General features: G+C 32.8%; 2 protein-coding genes across 7 annotated transcripts; both read left to right on the top strand.

The window, feature by feature from the left end:
- Positions 1-4,615: 4,615 nt before the first annotated feature.
- LOC114405273 (GDSL esterase/lipase At4g28780-like) lies at positions 4,616-7,319 on the top strand. Its single transcript, XM_028367879.1, has 6 exons — positions 4,616-4,757; positions 4,989-5,134; positions 5,312-5,449; positions 5,673-5,768; positions 6,251-6,503; positions 7,087-7,319. The coding sequence occupies exons 1-6, from the start codon at positions 4,616-4,618 to the stop codon at positions 7,317-7,319; spliced, it is 1,008 nt and encodes a 335-aa protein (XP_028223680.1).
- A 1,141-nt stretch (positions 7,320-8,460) lies between these two features.
- LOC114406986 lies at positions 8,461-15,570 on the top strand. Of its 6 annotated transcripts, none has more exons than XR_003665574.1 (15): positions 8,461-8,711; positions 8,814-8,873; positions 8,967-9,083; positions 9,173-9,246; positions 9,978-10,080; positions 11,331-11,373; positions 11,847-11,909; positions 12,501-12,730; positions 13,143-13,263; positions 13,346-13,446; positions 13,832-13,945; positions 14,028-14,198; positions 14,279-14,422; positions 14,593-14,683; positions 14,979-15,121. XR_003665574.1 is itself a non-coding variant. In XM_028369886.1 (15 exons), the coding sequence occupies exons 1-15, from the start codon at positions 8,536-8,538 to the stop codon at positions 15,128-15,130; spliced, it is 1,815 nt and encodes a 604-aa protein (XP_028225687.1). In that variant the 5' UTR covers positions 8,461-8,535; the 3' UTR covers positions 15,131-15,570. The 6 variants fall into 6 exon arrangements, 2 of the variants coding, with proteins under 2 accessions (XP_028225687.1, XP_028225688.1); XR_003665575.1 differs by having other exon boundaries at positions 14,965-15,089; XM_028369886.1 differs by having other exon boundaries at positions 14,538-14,683; positions 14,979-15,570.
- Positions 15,571-16,792: the final 1,222 nt, after the last annotated feature.

Below are 16,792 nucleotides of genomic sequence, written 5' to 3' on the forward strand. Positions count from 1 at the left end.
ATTATATGGGAGTTACTTCAAACTTCAAAGACTCCAAAAATTAACTCCAATAAAGCTTTTCCAAAATTTATGCGGTAGTATAATACCAAATGACTAATATGACGAATTTCTCAGAAATTTAATGATAAAAAACGGGAAAATTATATAGTTCGTAACTCATGCTTGCTACCTGTGCTTATTACCATTGTAATAACATTGGTCAAACCATTCATGATTCAGGCATGCTACAACAAACATGAGACAATGATAACCTACGAATTTAATTGATATCAAATTAAGAAAAAATGATAAATAACAAATTGTAATAATTTGTACTCCAAAACCTTCGAATTTAGAAGATTTTACAATCAATTAGCTCTTTCTCTATTATAATTTCTGTTATTATTATTTTTTCATTTTCAATTAAATTTTTGCACTTGATTTTAATTATTATGAAATATTTTCATTGAAGATATGATTTTCAATATTATTAATAATAAATTCTAAAAAATACTTTAATATAGAAGAAATTATTACTGATAATTACTATTGATAGTGATTAAAGCCAATTAAGGATGAATTTTGAGCACGTAAATTTATCAAAAAATTTATATGGATAAAAAAAATGTCTCATCTAATCCATCTTTTCTTCTTGAAATTTATTTGAGTTAAATTATAAATATTTTATTATAAATATGAAGTATTTTTTGTTTTTATTAAATTTAATTTCATTTTTATTTTTATGGTTATTATTATTATTTAATTAATATATACATTTACACAGTTTTAAAATATTTTTATTTTTATTAATTGTTATTTTTTTATTTTGACTTGGATATTATTTTATTACTTTTACTAACTTATTTTTTTTATTAATCTCTACATAAAATCTAGATTCAAATATTGATGCCAAATATCTTCAATTTTGCAAATAATAAAAAACTACTAAGACAGGTCAAATTGCACATGTACCAGAAAAAATTTTAAAAAAATTGCACGTGCAAACAAAATGTTGGAAATATTGGACTAGCTCAAACCGGATCGAGAACAAGGGAAAGAGAATTCTGCACCTCCCTTATTGCATCCTGCACCTCCAAGTTTTTTAAAAACCCCAACCTACTCCTTTTATCTTCTTTCAATCCTCTACTTCCCTTCTTCCTCTTCTTTCTCCTGTAGTCAATGCAAGTCCAGATCCTCTTCTTTCCTATTCTTCTCTTCTTCTCAAGCTCAACTCAACTCAACTTTTCTTCCTAGAATTGGAGTTCCTATTTTGAGTTTTGGATCTGTTTCTAGAACATGCGTTTCGTAAGGATATAAATATTCTTAAGGAATAACCTTTCTGGAAGGAAAAATCTTATAGAACACCTTTTTCATAAGCAAAAATAGCGCTTCTAGAACAACCATTCCAAAAGATACAAAATGCACTTTAGAAAGACTATTATGGATTGCAATTTTTGCTTATGGAATGGTTCTTCCATAAGTTAAGATAGTGTTTTCTGAAATGCCTTTTTTGAAAGATATAAAATACACTTCCAAAAAGGCTACTTCGAATTGCAGTTATTACTTTCAGAATGGGCTTTCTGTAAGCACAATAATGATTTCTAGAAACTCCCTTTCTAAAATATACTTCCAAAAAGGCTGCTATGGATTTAAAAAAGTTGCTTCCAAAATGGTCTTTTTGTAAGAAAAGTCGCTTATGGAAAGACTATTTTGGAAGCATTTTTTTGCTTTTAGAAAGGTCATTCTGGAAGCATTTTTGCTTATGAAAAAACCATTTCACAAGTTTTTTTATAGTTAATAAAATTTGACAAACGGAGAAGGAGGAGAAAAAAAAAGAGAAGAGAAAGGTGAAGGAGCTTCTTACCTTCACGGACGGAGAAAGAAGGATGAGGGGGCGAGGGGAAGGAGGAGTCGTCGCGAAAGGGAAGGGTGTCGTCACTATGGGTGTGCCGTCGAGGGAGATGTAGTCGTGGGTTGAGAGAAGGAAGATGTTAGGATTGGGAGATGGGAAATGAAAATTCCATTAAGGGTATTATTGTGTTTTTACTGAATAGTGAGAGGTGCAGGATACATAAGGAGATGCAAGATTCAAGTCCCCAGAACACATCAAAACAAGGAAGTTGGGCTCGGCCCACGTACACCTTCAATAGACGCAACAAATAAGGCCCAAATTGGTCACAATCCTGTTTTTCCTCTTCACACCATTTTTTTTGTTAGCTTAATTGTATTTTTAGTCTTTTGAATTTAGGATAAGTTTATATTTGGTTCTCTAAATTTAAAATTAATCTTTAGTCTCTGTTATTTATAAAAAGTCTATTTTAAACCCTTTGTCCAAACGCCGTCTAAATGAAAAACATATGTTTGATAATAAGAATGTAAAATAAAAGTAGGTTTCCATGTGAACTACTTATAATCCATTAGCCCAAAATCTCTAAAAGCGATTGGATAGAGGGACTAAAACAAACTTCTTCTTCTTCTTTTTAAGAAAAAAATTTGGGGATTAAAATAATTAATTTTAAATTTGAAAGACTAAAAATAAATTTACCCCAAAATTTAGGAATAAAAATAATTTAATCCTAATTTTTTCTTTAACTCTGTTCCATATAAAATTTATTGTTCAGCATAAAATAATATTTATAGTATTATTTTAAAAATTTAATTAATTGTACCTATAAACATTATACTAAAAAATTATTTTCAAATTTAATAATAAGGCATAAATAAAAAAATTTAGTTCTACTCATTATTAATTTTTCCTATAATAATACTTTTTTCTTTTATAATAATTTTTTTTTAATTTCTTTACTTATACACCTAATGTGTAGAATAGAGAAATTGTACGTAGTTGGTTTTTTGAAGAAAGAGAAATTGTAGTTGAAGTAAAGATATATTGAGAAATTTACAATTCATACTATTCTGAATTTTTAAAAGGACAGGTAAATAGTATTTTTTAAAATATGATAAAGAAAAATAAATGAAAGGAATAATTTTATAAAATTCAAATACTTTTTAATTATCATATCAAATAAATATGATAATACAATGAAGGTAATGTACCCAAGGACTCACATTAAAACTCCGTCAAAATTATGTTTTACCCTAATTTAGAGTAATTAATCGTAGGTTTTAACTAGTTATAAGCTTCATTTTATGGAGATAAACAGCTATTATTAGAAGTCTTAATGCAATATCCACATACTTGGTTAATGAATATTGAATGATACCATTAAATGGCATTACAAGGGGTAGATGTGCGTGAAAAGTGATGTATATGGACCCTCTTATAAAACGACCAAATTAAGAGCATATATTATATGCTTGCTCGAAATTAAAGTTCAGAAATTTTCAGTGTAATCAAGTGCACTTCTATTAGTGGTAGTAACTTGCGTTTCTCCTATGATGTGGCTTTTAATCGAACATTTTTTCAAGGTCTACATTTACCTTGGCCATTTATGCAATTCACATGGGAACTTAATTAACTTCATATGTACGTTCCTTTTAAAAAAAAAAAACTTCATATGTACGTATCAACCTAATAAATTGAACTGTGTGTTTGGAGAACATACCCTTAAAAAGCAAGGCGCCTGGTGACAAAAATTTCAAGTCAATGCAGCGTGATTATTACGCTTTGATTATGAATTATTAGAAAAAGGGACTGCAATGCACACCCCAAGCATTCAAAATTATGGGTGTACGTTCATCATTTGTCTTTTCTTTTAATTTGGATCCAAGTTTTAAAAGTTATATTCGATATGTTTAAGGATGAGTTTGTGTTATATTTCTAGTTGTCTCAATTTAATTCAGTATTTCATATTTTTTTTTACTTATATTTTTCTTTTTTCTGATCATATATTAATATAGATATAGCATTTTGCATAACATAATTGTTTATCGTAGATATCTTTCTTTTCTTCCTTCCTGCATAATTGCTTTGAGTAATTGTACGTGAGTGTGTGATCACCATTAGAATGAATGACCATGAAAATAGAGCTGGTCATTCTACATGCTAACAACAGTTTGTCTCTTGAGCTATTAATTGCAGAGATATATATAGTTTATGGTTGGCAAAATATACAGAATGTATGTACTAGAATAATAAGCAGATTCCCTTTTTGTCCATCACCATTATGTTTAAATCTGGGCAAGGCACACGAACCATCTTAAATGACACCAACGTTTTCACTTCTACCCCTATGTAACACGCCTTGGATTCTGCCCTTCTTTAAAAATATTGCTAGTACCATGTCATTTTTAGAACAATCAGATGAACATGAATGGAGGTACATTAACTTCCCAACGCATTGAACAAGTTAATTGGTGAGGCATATTAATTCTTACAAGACAAAATTAATGTTCACCACTAAAGTAGTAATTATAGTAAATTAATAACATATCAACAGTACAGTTATTATATCAGAAATTCTGGACAAAAAGAGAACAGATATTGCATAGGTATTCATTAATAATTAAGAGTTGTTGAAAATGTTGTATTTACATAGGAAAAAAGATTAAGTAAGAGGAATAAACAGTTATATAAAACCAATGATGCAAACCTAGGATTTCACTACTATAGTTCCAACATTTGGAAGAAGGGAATAATAGTGCTAACATAACTAAGCTCATGTCAATTAGTACTATGAGAATCATGCTGGTGCTGGCCACAGTTGTTGTGGCAATAATTGTGGTTGTTCCAAAGAGAGTAAAAGCAGTTCGAGCGTTCTTTGTGTTTGGGGACTCACCGGTTGACAGTGGCAACAACAATTACTTGCCAACCATCAGTACAAATTAATTTTATCACAATTTAATCTTCATCATCATTCCTATATAATTTTTTTTAACAAATAATAGTGTTAATCCATGAATTGTCTTTTTTTTTTCTTAATCACTAAGTCAACCTCATAATTGTATAGTTAAAATTAATTGTTTTCTTTTTTCACCTTCTCATCTATAGTATTAAAACATACGTGGTGGCATATGAGGATAATGTTGATTTATATGGGGTGTGTGAATTTTGAATGTGATTTTAGGCAAGCGAATTGGGTCTGAACCCACTTTGCCTTACATGAGCCCAGAATTAAATGGACAAAAGCTTTTGGTTGGGGCCAACTTTGCTTCTGCTGGGATAGGAATCCTCAATGACACCGGCATCCAATTTGTAAAGTTCAACTGCCTATAATACTAATTTCTTTGTTATATTATACTATCATATTATGATGCACTGATTTATTATTTTTGTTACCTTAATTAGTCCTTATCCACAAAACTAAAAATTTGCCACTCTTTGGAAGGGTGAAATTAAGGTTGTAGATGATTATTATATTACATTGAACAGGTTGGCATTATCAGAATGTTCCAGCAGTTTGAATTGTTTGAGCAGTACCAGCAACGGTTAAGTGCAGTTATAGGGGCTAAACGAACGAAGAAGGTTGTGAATGAAGCTCTGGTGCTAATGACATTGGGTGGCAACACCGTCTTTGTATCCTTTTATTTCTATGACGGTGTCTTCAAAAGCACCGTCTTCGATAAGTTGAACCAAACGTATAAAGCCGAGGTTATATTCAAACGTCGTCGTTTACGAAATGTACCGTTTAAAAATCGTATATAATTATGTAAATGCCACCGCGTTGACTACTACGTCGGCTACTGAATGACCGACGTAGAATGTGCGTCGTAAAATAGGATATTTTTAGTAGTGTGGTAACGACTTTGTTATTACTCCGAGGTCTCGCCAATTCACAGTCCCTGACTTCTCTCGCTACCTTATCTCCCAGTACCGAAGAATTCTAATGGTAAGTGATTCATCTCTCCTGCTTATTTATTTACTTTGCCCTCTAATTCTTCAATAACATGATTTATAATGTGTTAACGATAGTTTCAATTTGTATAAAAATTAAATAATATCAACGCATGCATTAATTATTAGTACCAATATGTGTGATAAGGTTGACAAATAACCTTGTCCTTTAAGCAAGGGACGACTAGGATTAGATTCCTATGGAAAAACATCTATTGAAAAGCCAGTCCTTTAAATAAATCTCCGTATCGACCAAGAAATATCCCGGGTTAAAAAAAAAACTACTAGCATGCATGAGCATGATTTTGTTAATATAGAAATTAAAGGATCTTTTTACTATCATGATATTTTGAAAAACAATCAGATTTGAATGAAGTTATTAAAATACCAAGCCTTCTAATTCTCATAATATGTTGTGTAGCTCTCAATATCTTGGTGAGAGTTGATTGAATTGGCACTAAATGTTAATTAATGCAGAGGTTGTATGAGTTGGGGGCACGGAGGGTGCTGGTGACAGGAACTGGTCCATTAGGTTGTGTTCCTTCTCAGCTTGCTATGAGGAGCTCAAACGGGGAGTGTCTGGCCGAGTTACAACAAGCCACACAAATTTTCAACCCTTTGCTCGATAACATGACCAAAGATCTCAACTCCCAACTTGGTGCTCATACTTTTGTTTCTGTCAATGCCTTCCTTATGAACATCGACTTCATCACCAACCCCCAAAAATATGGTGGTGGATCAGCACTTCAACATCATCTAATTAATTTTTTTTTATTCTTAAGAATCGAAGATAGTGTTAGAAGATTTACAATAACTTACACATTTTGTTTAATCAACTAAATTAAACCCCCTTAATCATCATCAACTAATGAAAATGAACATCATCTAATTAATTTGCTACTATATATCACTTAATTTCTGAATACCCTTTTTTTCTTTTATGAGTAATGTTTATGTTTATGTGTGCTTATTTATCTTTAACACAATTGTTGATAACTTGATAGGATGGGCCTATCATTCATTAGGGTTATTAAATAATTATGATATTATCCTTTTAATATTAGCTTTACTTTTATATTTTCTAAAATCCTAGATGATGATAAGTATATGATTGTCATTCATTAGAGTTATTATATATTGTAATATTTGCACTCTATTGAAGAATTAAGAAAGAAATCTGAAATTTATCTTGTTTACTTCTTTATAGTTTTTCTCTAGTCTTTTATGGTATTTTATTAGGAGTATTCTTTTATTGTGTTTTATTAGGAGTAGAAGTAGAATAGCTTTTTAGCACTTTAACAGAACTAATGCAGGTTTTGTTACATCTAAGATGGCAAGTTGTGGACAAGGCCCATACAATGGGCTGGGCCCATGTAACCCCTTGTCTGACCTGTGCCAAAACCGGTATGCTTATGCATTTTGGGATGCTTTTCATCCAAGCCAACGTGCACTTGAGTTCATTGTTGATGAGATCTTCAAGGGAACCAGCAACCTTATGAGCCCTATAAACCTCAGCACCATCATGGTCCTGGACTCAAACATTTAATGTAATAACACTTTAATTTACAGCGTGGTTATTTGGTATGACTCCCAAATACAGATGGGGGGATATAATTGCCCATATACTGTATGTGTGAATGTGATATGTTCAACAGTCAGTAATTCAGTATGTGTGTGTAAACAAAAATGTAGTATATACATTACTTATTATAATTATAGTTAGTTACATTGCTATGCTTTGAATTTCACCTCCAATGCATTAATATACACTAAGAAAATGGAAAACTTATGAGAATTTTATTTAACATCATTCTATACATTTCATCAACTAGCATCTCTGCCTTGCTTTCAAAATCTCTAATGTTTGTTCCTTCATTTCGTTTCTCTTGGGTTGCCGCTACTTTCATGCAGTTTGGTCTGTGGTTATTGTGTCATGGGGGTTACTTTTTGTAAAACTTTTTTGTTTCTTCCTTTATTTAATATATATATAATTTTTTTACATATGTTTGGTGGGAGAATTGGAAAACTGTTAGACGATTACGTTGCATGTGACGGGTTGTTACAGTCATGCGAGTTCCTAATGAAAAGAGAAGTCAGCGACCTGGCCAATGAAGGTCAACTTTGAAGAATCGTTTCTAATTCAAGTTGGTTGTGGAGGCCATTCCAAGCCTTCAAATTAATGGCCACAAGGTATAAAGTAAGGTCAGCATTTCATCTTTATAAGGCCGATTTACATGTCCGTGAAAGATGGAAGATATACAGTGAATTCTAGAACAATGAAAGTATGAAACTATACATCCATGAATAAGAATATTGTTAAAAGGAATACGATAAATTTGAACGGGTGTGATTAGGAAAAAAAAGTGTTAAAAGTAGCCCTTTCAAACCATATATCATATTCCTAAAGAGCCTCCTTCTCACATTCTTTCATTTTTTATAGAAAAATATTAATTGTTAATTTATTAACTTGTGATTTTTCTTTTCTTTTTTAATCATGTAATTAACATTATATCTCCTCTCACGTTCTTATATATATATTTTTTTCATACATCTTCTCTTTGTGATATAATTATGTTTAAGATAGGATCTAATAATAAATATGGATACCCAACTCCTGTTGGTTGATTTTGTAACTTTAAAAATATAATATTAATACTATAACAGTAAATATAAAAGAACAAAGAAAAAATAATAGTTTAGCGTTGACCGTAGTAGACTCGAATTGTTGTTGTTGTTGTTGTTGTGGTGAGTGTTTGGGCACGATGGCGGAGGCTCCTCCGTCTCTATTATCTGTGTGCATCGACGCTCTCACACAACAACTTCTCCGTCCATGCGATGATGATCTTCTTCCTTGTATCTACGATCTTCCTTCTCACTTACTCGACACCTTAATCACGCGTTTGCCCCCTTTCGCACTCCGCACATTCCACCACCACCTGTACCTTCCCTCACTCTATTATTATTCCACCATTTCAAATTTCAAACAAACACTCTCTATTTTCACTTCTAACTAACCGTTTTCTACTTTTTGTTGGAACAGGCCATTCGACGAGGAAGGGTTTTCTCACGACGACTCAACCAAAAAGCGAAAACGCGCAAGGTTGGTTGGTTGCACTTGCACACAATCGAATGCATTTTATCTGTTGCTTATGGAAAATCTTGTTTTTTTTTTTTGTTTTGTTTATTGTTTCAGGGATTGGAATTTAAATTCAGCTTGGCAGAGGTTGTTTCAGCTACGCTGGCCTGATCGCGTTAAGCAGATTCATAGAACGGATTGGGAGCAACTCTATTGGGAAACTCATTTGCAAGAGTATATATATGAACTATAAATTAAGTGTTGTGTTATGTTATGTTTGTCACTCAATGTTGGTTTTGTTCTAAATTTACTTGAAATGACAGTTGTTTAGATGAAGCAGTGGAGGTAGCACTAATTCCATCTTTTACTGGATATATTGGTGACATACAGATTTCAGGTACTATGATTATTTGCTTTTTCTTTTATTTTTTTATTGAAAATTTATGTCTGAAGTTGCCTTCTACTTCTAGCTTCGGCAGAAGTCTGTTCACTTTTGAAAGTTGTTGTAGAATGATTTAATTTTGCTTCCCCAATGACCCTGTTGCCGATGTTCTTTTTTTCCATGAAGAGATGTGATTGTCACATGTGAGAATGAAATGTTAGTATTGCTTTTCATTTTAAGTGTATAGATAATCTGTGAGGTTTGACATATTTAAGGCAATTCAGGATGCCATTGGCTGATGACAAAGAATTGTCAAGTAATATGGATGATTGGAAGTTTCATGAATCTCTTGATCATCCTTTTTGCGTACAGCTGTAAACCTTTGGTGCTTTAAATATTTTGTATGACATGCTCGTTTGGTTCCCCATCCGGGATCCACGTTTAATGCGAAATCACAAAAGCTACTATTAGTTGCTTTGGGGGTTCCATATCCAGCAGCGCCTAGCTGTTTTCAAACACACTAGACACCTACTGCAGTAGAGCTTTTGAGTGAAAAACCAAGTTGCAAAGTATTTGCTTTTTCATCAATCTCATTATAATGTCTGTATATTTAAGGTGTCCTCAACTTTGTGTGTAAACAATCTTATTATTGGGCTGCACAACCCACTTTTCTCTCCCTTTCTATTACTTTAGTCTGTTATGGACAACTTACTGAGTTTTCTTTACTTTAACCTTCTCCTTTTCAGATAGCATACTGAAATATATTGGCTTTGTGGGGAATACAAACCATTCTACTTGTGACCATTCAAAATTGTCTTACCATTGCCTACAATTTGGCAGCCATGTGAGGTGTGATGTAAAATTTAGTGTCATATTTTATATGGAAATGATTAGTTAGGGTTGCCTTTAAATAATAAATATTAAATGAGAGAGTCATGGATTTCATTTTTATGTTCTTGGATATAATAAAATACTTACTTTTCTAACAGCTAAACTTAAGTGTTGAATAGTTAGTTTCATCTTGCTTTCTTCATCAGTTTCAGATTCAGCTCACTAGTTAAGCTGTGTTTTCCATCAGTGTTGTCACCAGGTGATAAGAAGGTTGTGGTGGCTAAACCCCCAAACTGCATCATTTTGATGTGGTGAGGCAGTACAGTATATCATTGTAGTAATGTATATATTAAAGAAAAAACTAAAATACTCATAATGACAATTGACAACCCAATTACGATTTAAGTGCAAATTAAGTCATGACAATACTTTAAAAGCATAATATAATCCAATTTGACTAGAAATATAACTATGTTCACATCCAAATCCAACCAAATGAAAGTCGAGAGGCCAATCAAGTTGCAGTGGCAAATATTGGAGAATAAATGGAGATGTCATAGACCAACTCTTCTAAAACATTATTTGTTAGGTGAAGGCTCATGAATGGTTTTAATCTTACACCCACTCACTCAGGAGCCCTTTAGGCTACAAAAGTCCACCCTACCTTTGGCAGTGATGATCAAACTCTTTAGGCTTTAATACTATGTCTCAGATCAACTCTCCTAAAAGCACAATATATTCAATGAGGGGTCATGAATGATTTTATATCTAACTGGATGTAAAGGGGGAAAATCAGTAGTTTTAGTCGAAAACAGATGTGGCTATGAATAAAGATCATGGAAATAACATGATAAAGGGAGCTTTGACTTCTGGATTGTGAGTCACACACAACAGATAAATTCAGATCCTGTTTTTAGGGTTTTTAGACCAGAATACCCCTTTATATTAGATATCATTGGCTACTGAGTGTTTTAAGCCATAGTGAATTAGCAAGTTATCTGAAATTGCAGGATCTGGTCCCATAGGTGCATCATCAAACTTGCTTCCCTCAGGCTATCTGAGGCAGTGTGGCTGTTTTCTGCCCTGCCTAGATGACCAGATGAACCACTTTTGACAACACTGTTTTCATTAGTTTAAAGTTTAATGTTGTCTTTTTTCTATAGTAACAATGTATGATGACTATAATCATGCTAGTATATATGTTATATATTTCTGCATTTTATTTTGTCCAATTATTTTGTTCCTTATAACACTTTGTTTTGATGCAGTTGCCTGGGGCTGCAAAATGTTCTATGTACTGCAGAAACTAGTGTAAGTTGTGTTTTATAGAATATCACGAACAACTCCTTGAATATTTGCATCATTCATTTGGTTTTATCTTTTTTGGAGCTATGGCCATTATATTTTCATCTGGTCAAATGCATATGTAGCTTTTACAAGCTTACAACAAGTGTTAACAGTTACACACGCTTATTATATTTAACTTCTATGCATTGTCAGTGTTAGAAGTTTTACATCATCAATTAATCAACAATCACCGTTTGTATGACTTTTAAGGTAGTTATTATAAAAGGTAGCAAACTTACCATACATGACAGCTTATGATTGGATGACACTGCAAAAAAAAACCTTTACACGATTAGTGCATACACTATTTACTCTTTTTATATTATAAGATTCATAACTTAATGTAGTTTATTTCATTGGGCACTCTTATAATTGACAAATTTTCAATTGAAGTTCTGTCAGTAACACAGTCTGATGTCTTATACTCTGACTTGCAGGTTTTGTTGAGGGAATGCAAGCTACAGAGTCTGGTACTTAGATGTATCAGATCCAAGGAACAAGTAAGCTTCCTTCCTCCTATTGATCTGTATAATCCGTATTAAAGAATTTGTGATTTTGTACTTGTCTATACATATTATATCTTTCCTAATCTTTACTTAATTGTATTTTTTTCAAGTTTTGCTCATTCTGTGATTGTGCTAAAATGAGCTCAAACAATATGTACTTATGGCTTATGTAGCATGATACTAGTATCTTGGGCATAAGCTTTTTGGGCCATGTGTATATGGTTCGGTAACTTAGGTTAGTCATGTTCAAGTTACTTGAATTACTTGGGTTATCGCATATATTATATAATGATTGAAGTTAAGGTGAGATACCATGACCCTTTTATGCATAGTTTCCATAGAAGGTGACTAACAAGTAACAAATAGAAAAAAATATATTTAGCTCTAATATATGTTTCTTTCTCAATGGATCCTGATATGATTTATAAATCAAAGTATTCAGCACCTTTTGAGCTAAGAGGAGAATGTTTAAGTTTCATACTTGGTGAAGCACCTTCTAGATCTGTGTGTTAAAATATATTTTATATATCAATGGCTTGTCCAAGAATAAAATGCATCTTTATGACCTTGTTTATGGTTTCACAGATTGATGGATTATGCAAACTTCTTGCTCAACATTGTAGAACGTTAACGTCTCTGGAATTTGTTCACTGTGCACTCTCAACAGATTTTATTAATGCAATATTTGGCTCTTTAGTCATAGAGAGAGTACAAAAACATGGGATCCAACATTTGTCAATCATTGCCACAAGTTTTCTGGAACCATGTACAGTTTCTTTACCTAGTGGACTCGTGTCATTTTTGTCTTCGGGAAGGTACATGGGCGTAAATTCACCTTTTTATTTTTTATTTTTTGTTTTATTGTTGGCAACTTTGTTCACACTTTGTAGCTTTAATGGTGTTTGACATGTTCTCTGAGTAATCATAACTACTTCAAAGACTTAATTTGATTTTAATATAACTAAAACTAAACAACTGCTGGTGCATCTTCTAATTTGATTTTAATATAACTAAAACCAACCAAATGCTGAGTGCAATTCACTAGAGCAATTTTACAAATCCTCTAAGTTTCGTAATTTCTTCAGGAGTTCCATTTTAATCATTTACAATCGTTTGCATAATGATTTGTTATGCTGTTAGCCGTATTTCACTTGCACTTATATAACTAGATAATAGCTTTTCTGTCTGTTGAGTATTTGCCTTCTTTCATGCTAATGCTGCTACTAGGTCCTTGTGCTCATTAAAATTATCTGAGAACCACCATGGATGGACTTTTGCCAAAGATCTTTTTGTGACTCTTCTCAATCTTTCATCTGGCATATCTGTCCTTGACCTTTCTCGGAATAGAGTAAGTTTTTCATCAGCGTATGCATTCTGCATTTTGTGGTTGTTATTGTAAGCTGACAAAAGTTCTATGTACATGCTTCAAGATATCAGGATGGCTTTTTTACTACAGGAGATCCTTGAGTGGTTCACATCTGTCGTTTGGAAATGGAAAGTCCTTGAAACTGTTGCGTGTACTCAATCTGAGGTAGCACCGTACTAAATATACATATATTTTTATCAGTATTGTGAGAACTCTTTAATAGCCAACTTTTATTGGCTGTGATTAATAATAGAATGTGTACCGAAAATGAATGAGGTGGTTTCTCTATAATTAAGTTATCTTTTTTCTTTAGGATATATAAGGTGGGTTGGATGGTGAAGGAAGAAGGGGAGAGGAGAAAGGTCACGGGTTCGCTAACAAAAACTAACATTTGCCGATAAAAAAAATTATTTTTCTTTTGATACATCTTGGTGCAGTGTGTTAGTGTGAGCTAATGTAAAACAGTGTTGATAAGCTTGTTGCATTTATATTTTCATTGCCATCAAGGTTTGGTGAAGAAAAGATTTTTAATCTGTTTATATTCTTATAGGGAAAACAATTTAGGAAAAGATGATGTACAACATCTTAGATATGCTCTTGAACATGTGCCTAACTTGGAGGAGCTGGATATAAGTGACAATTCAATTGAAGATGAAGGAATCAGGTTAATTGTATTTCCTTTTCTAGGTATAGTTTGAAGACATGAAATTTAAGGAGTCTCTAATTGTGTATCATCAATCTTACAGGAATTTAATTCCCTATTTTGTTGGAGCATCTGAAACCTGTCCTCGCATAACTTGTTTGAAATTAGAGAACTGTGATCTGTCCTGTGTTGGAGTGAATCTTCTCCTACATTACCTTTCTACTTTCAAAGGACCATTAAAGTCTCTTTCTATTGCTGAGAATTACCTTGGCAGGTTTGTGTATAGCAATAAAATCTCATTTCAGCACTAAGTTCATCTCTCCATCTGTATTTTGACTGGGTTTTCTTATATAGACAAGTAGTTGAAGCATTGGGAAATTTTTTTCACACCCCAATCGAAGTACTTGACATTGCAGGCATTGGATTGGGTTCTGACGGTTTTCAAGAGCTTCAAAGTCTAATAAAAGAGGAGATTAAGCTGGTGAAAATTAATATAAGGTCAATATTTGTACTTAATGTATTGTTCTGTTTTAATGTAATGTTGCAAGTCACCAAAAAAAAAAAATGTAGTGTTGCATATACAATCGCATGACATGTTTTCCTATTTGTTCAGCAAAAATCGTGGTGGGACTGAAACTGCCAAATTTTTGTCCAAACTCTTGTCACAGGCTCCACAACTAGTTGATGTGAATGCAGCCTGTAATCTTATGCCAATAGAATCACTGGCCATCATCTGCTGTGCATTAAAGTTTGCAAAAGGTGTGTTAGTGTTTGTTCTATTGGTGACCTCTAGACTCTTACATGCTGATAGGTGGTTGTAACTTTGTGATTATTAAGTTTGACTAGTTGCTAAAGCATGCCCACTAAACTCCCATTTTTCAGTTTGGCAGATGCTGGTAATATAATATCTTAGTCAAAAGAAGCAACTAACTTCAGCTAGAAGATTACTACTAGTTCTACCTAGGTGTTTACTAGAAGAGAGAGTACTTGATATGCTTTGAAGTCAATAATTTATGCTTTCTTCTGATTAACTGTTTTAGTTATCTTGCTTTAGGTAATGTTCAGCAAGTGGACTTGACAGGACATATATGGGACTATAAGCCAGAGCATGTTTCCCCTTACGCTGAATTTGTACATAATGGATTACCTATATTGGTTCTTCCATCACCATCAGTCTCTGCTGCTCCTCACGACCATGATCCTTAGAATTAAAATTTTGTGCGATTTCAATTTATGTTGCATGGCATATGCAGTTAATAGTTCTCTTTGTTTCTTCCTTCCTTTATCATTATGTATGTTAGCATAGTTTCATACATAATGCTTGCAAACATTTTATTGGCTGTACAGCAAAGTTAGAGAAGGGAAATTTAACTTGTGTTCATATTGATCAATTTTTCTTGTGTGTTTCAAGCAATGTGTTTTTTTAACCTCTATTTTTGGGGTTGTTTTTCTTCCTAGTTTCCCTTGTGTTTTGTAATTTAATGTAGTTTGTAGTTCATTAGATGCTGTGCAACAGAACATGGACAATCTGGTGTATCAACTATGAAGATGCAACGAAAATACTTGTTTGGGGCTACTTTTGTATGAACAGTTGTCATAGTGGTTCGGAAATCTACTGTTCATTTCTATTGGAATGATTACCCTCATTGCATTACTTTTGTTTCAAAAACATGTAATTGATTTTCAATCTCCCAAAGTTGCAATGGATCCCCTTCTGGATAGCAAATCAGTCCATAAACTGATTTAGAGCAAATTGCAATATGTCAGGTTTCAGGCTTGGATCCATTTGCATTGGAATGCTAGTTTCAATGTGGTATCGCTTTTAATACATGTGAATGTGGCCCTGCTTTGTTTTTTTGTGTTTTTTTTTTTGCGCGGATCGTTGAAGTCTTTTCTCTCCTTCCCAATACTTGTATTTGGAAATACTCATCCTTGCGTGTGATCTCAACGCATATTTGGAAAGTTTTGGAAAATCTAGTGGAAATTTCGCAGGGGTTTTGGCTTGGGATCAATTTACAATGACTGAGCATGCACCAACCAGGCCACCACCACTCATGCAATAATTGAATTGCTTCAACAAATTGATTATGACATTTTGGCTATTTAGGAAACTTAATCAGTGACAAATTGAATTTTTAAAGAACTAATTGTGTGATTAAATTCTTTTAAAAACTGATATGACAAGTGTAACATTTTTAGAAGATTAAATTTAGGGATTTTTCAAAGTTTTTAGTACAGTAATTATGTCGGAATCTAAGTTTTTTTTCCCTCTGGGGGAGAGGGATATCTTAAATGTTAGTGTTAACTTCAACATTCCTGCGGGTCCACCTAAAAGTAATTGGTTTCATAATAGACCTCATCTTCTTATCCTTCATTGTCGGACCTGCATCATCACAGTACCAGAAGAAAGTAACCATCTTAGTCATTGTGATATGAAAATATGAAAAAGACATCCCACCCAAGAGGTGGTGGACAGTGTTGGGTCTTCTTGTTATAGAACGTTAAAGAACAGTACGAGGAAGCAGGTGTAGGTGCAGGTGCACTATGACAAATTTAATTATGTTCTTACTGTTGGCTAGAGTCTCACTTCAGTTACGGTATTTCAATTTAAACATTCTTTTGTTAAATTTAATTAAACTAAGTCAACTACACAAGTACCTAACTTTTATGTGTCGTCCTTTTCTTTTTAATGTTTCATCTGTATTTTATGTACTATAATGTACTAGTATCATTCTTTAGCCACTCAAAACAACTGAATTACATGAAGGCTAAGCTAAGAAGTAGGAATATCAAAGGTCAATAAGGTGACTTTTGACCCTTGTAATACCATCAATGTGTAATTTTGATCTCTTAATTTTTTTCCCATAA

The sequence above is a fragment of the Glycine soja genome, chromosome 3 (assembly GCF_004193775.1).
Source record: "Glycine soja cultivar W05 chromosome 3, ASM419377v2, whole genome shotgun sequence".
Classification (NCBI taxonomy): Eukaryota; Viridiplantae; Streptophyta; class Magnoliopsida; order Fabales; family Fabaceae; genus Glycine; species Glycine soja.

Coding starts and splice junctions, on each gene's coding strand:
- LOC114405273 (XM_028367879.1), top strand. CDS start 4,616: ATGAGAATCATGCTGGTGCTGGCCACAGTTGTTGTGGCAATAATTGTG. Junction 4,758..4,988: donor CAATTACTTGCCAACCATCA/GTACAAATTAAT, acceptor GGGGTGTGTGAA/TTTTGAATGTGATTTTAGGC. Junction 5,450..5,672: donor TGACATTGGGTGGCAACACC/GTCTTTGTATCC, acceptor TATTTTTAGTAG/TGTGGTAACGACTTTGTTAT.
- LOC114406986 (XM_028369886.1), top strand. CDS start 8,536: ATGGCGGAGGCTCCTCCGTCTCTATTATCTGTGTGCATCGACGCTCTC. Junction 8,712..8,813: donor CGCACATTCCACCACCACCT/GTACCTTCCCTC, acceptor TTGTTGGAACAG/GCCATTCGACGAGGAAGGGT. Junction 9,247..9,977: donor TGGTGACATACAGATTTCAG/GTACTATGATTA, acceptor TCTCCTTTTCAG/ATAGCATACTGAAATATATT.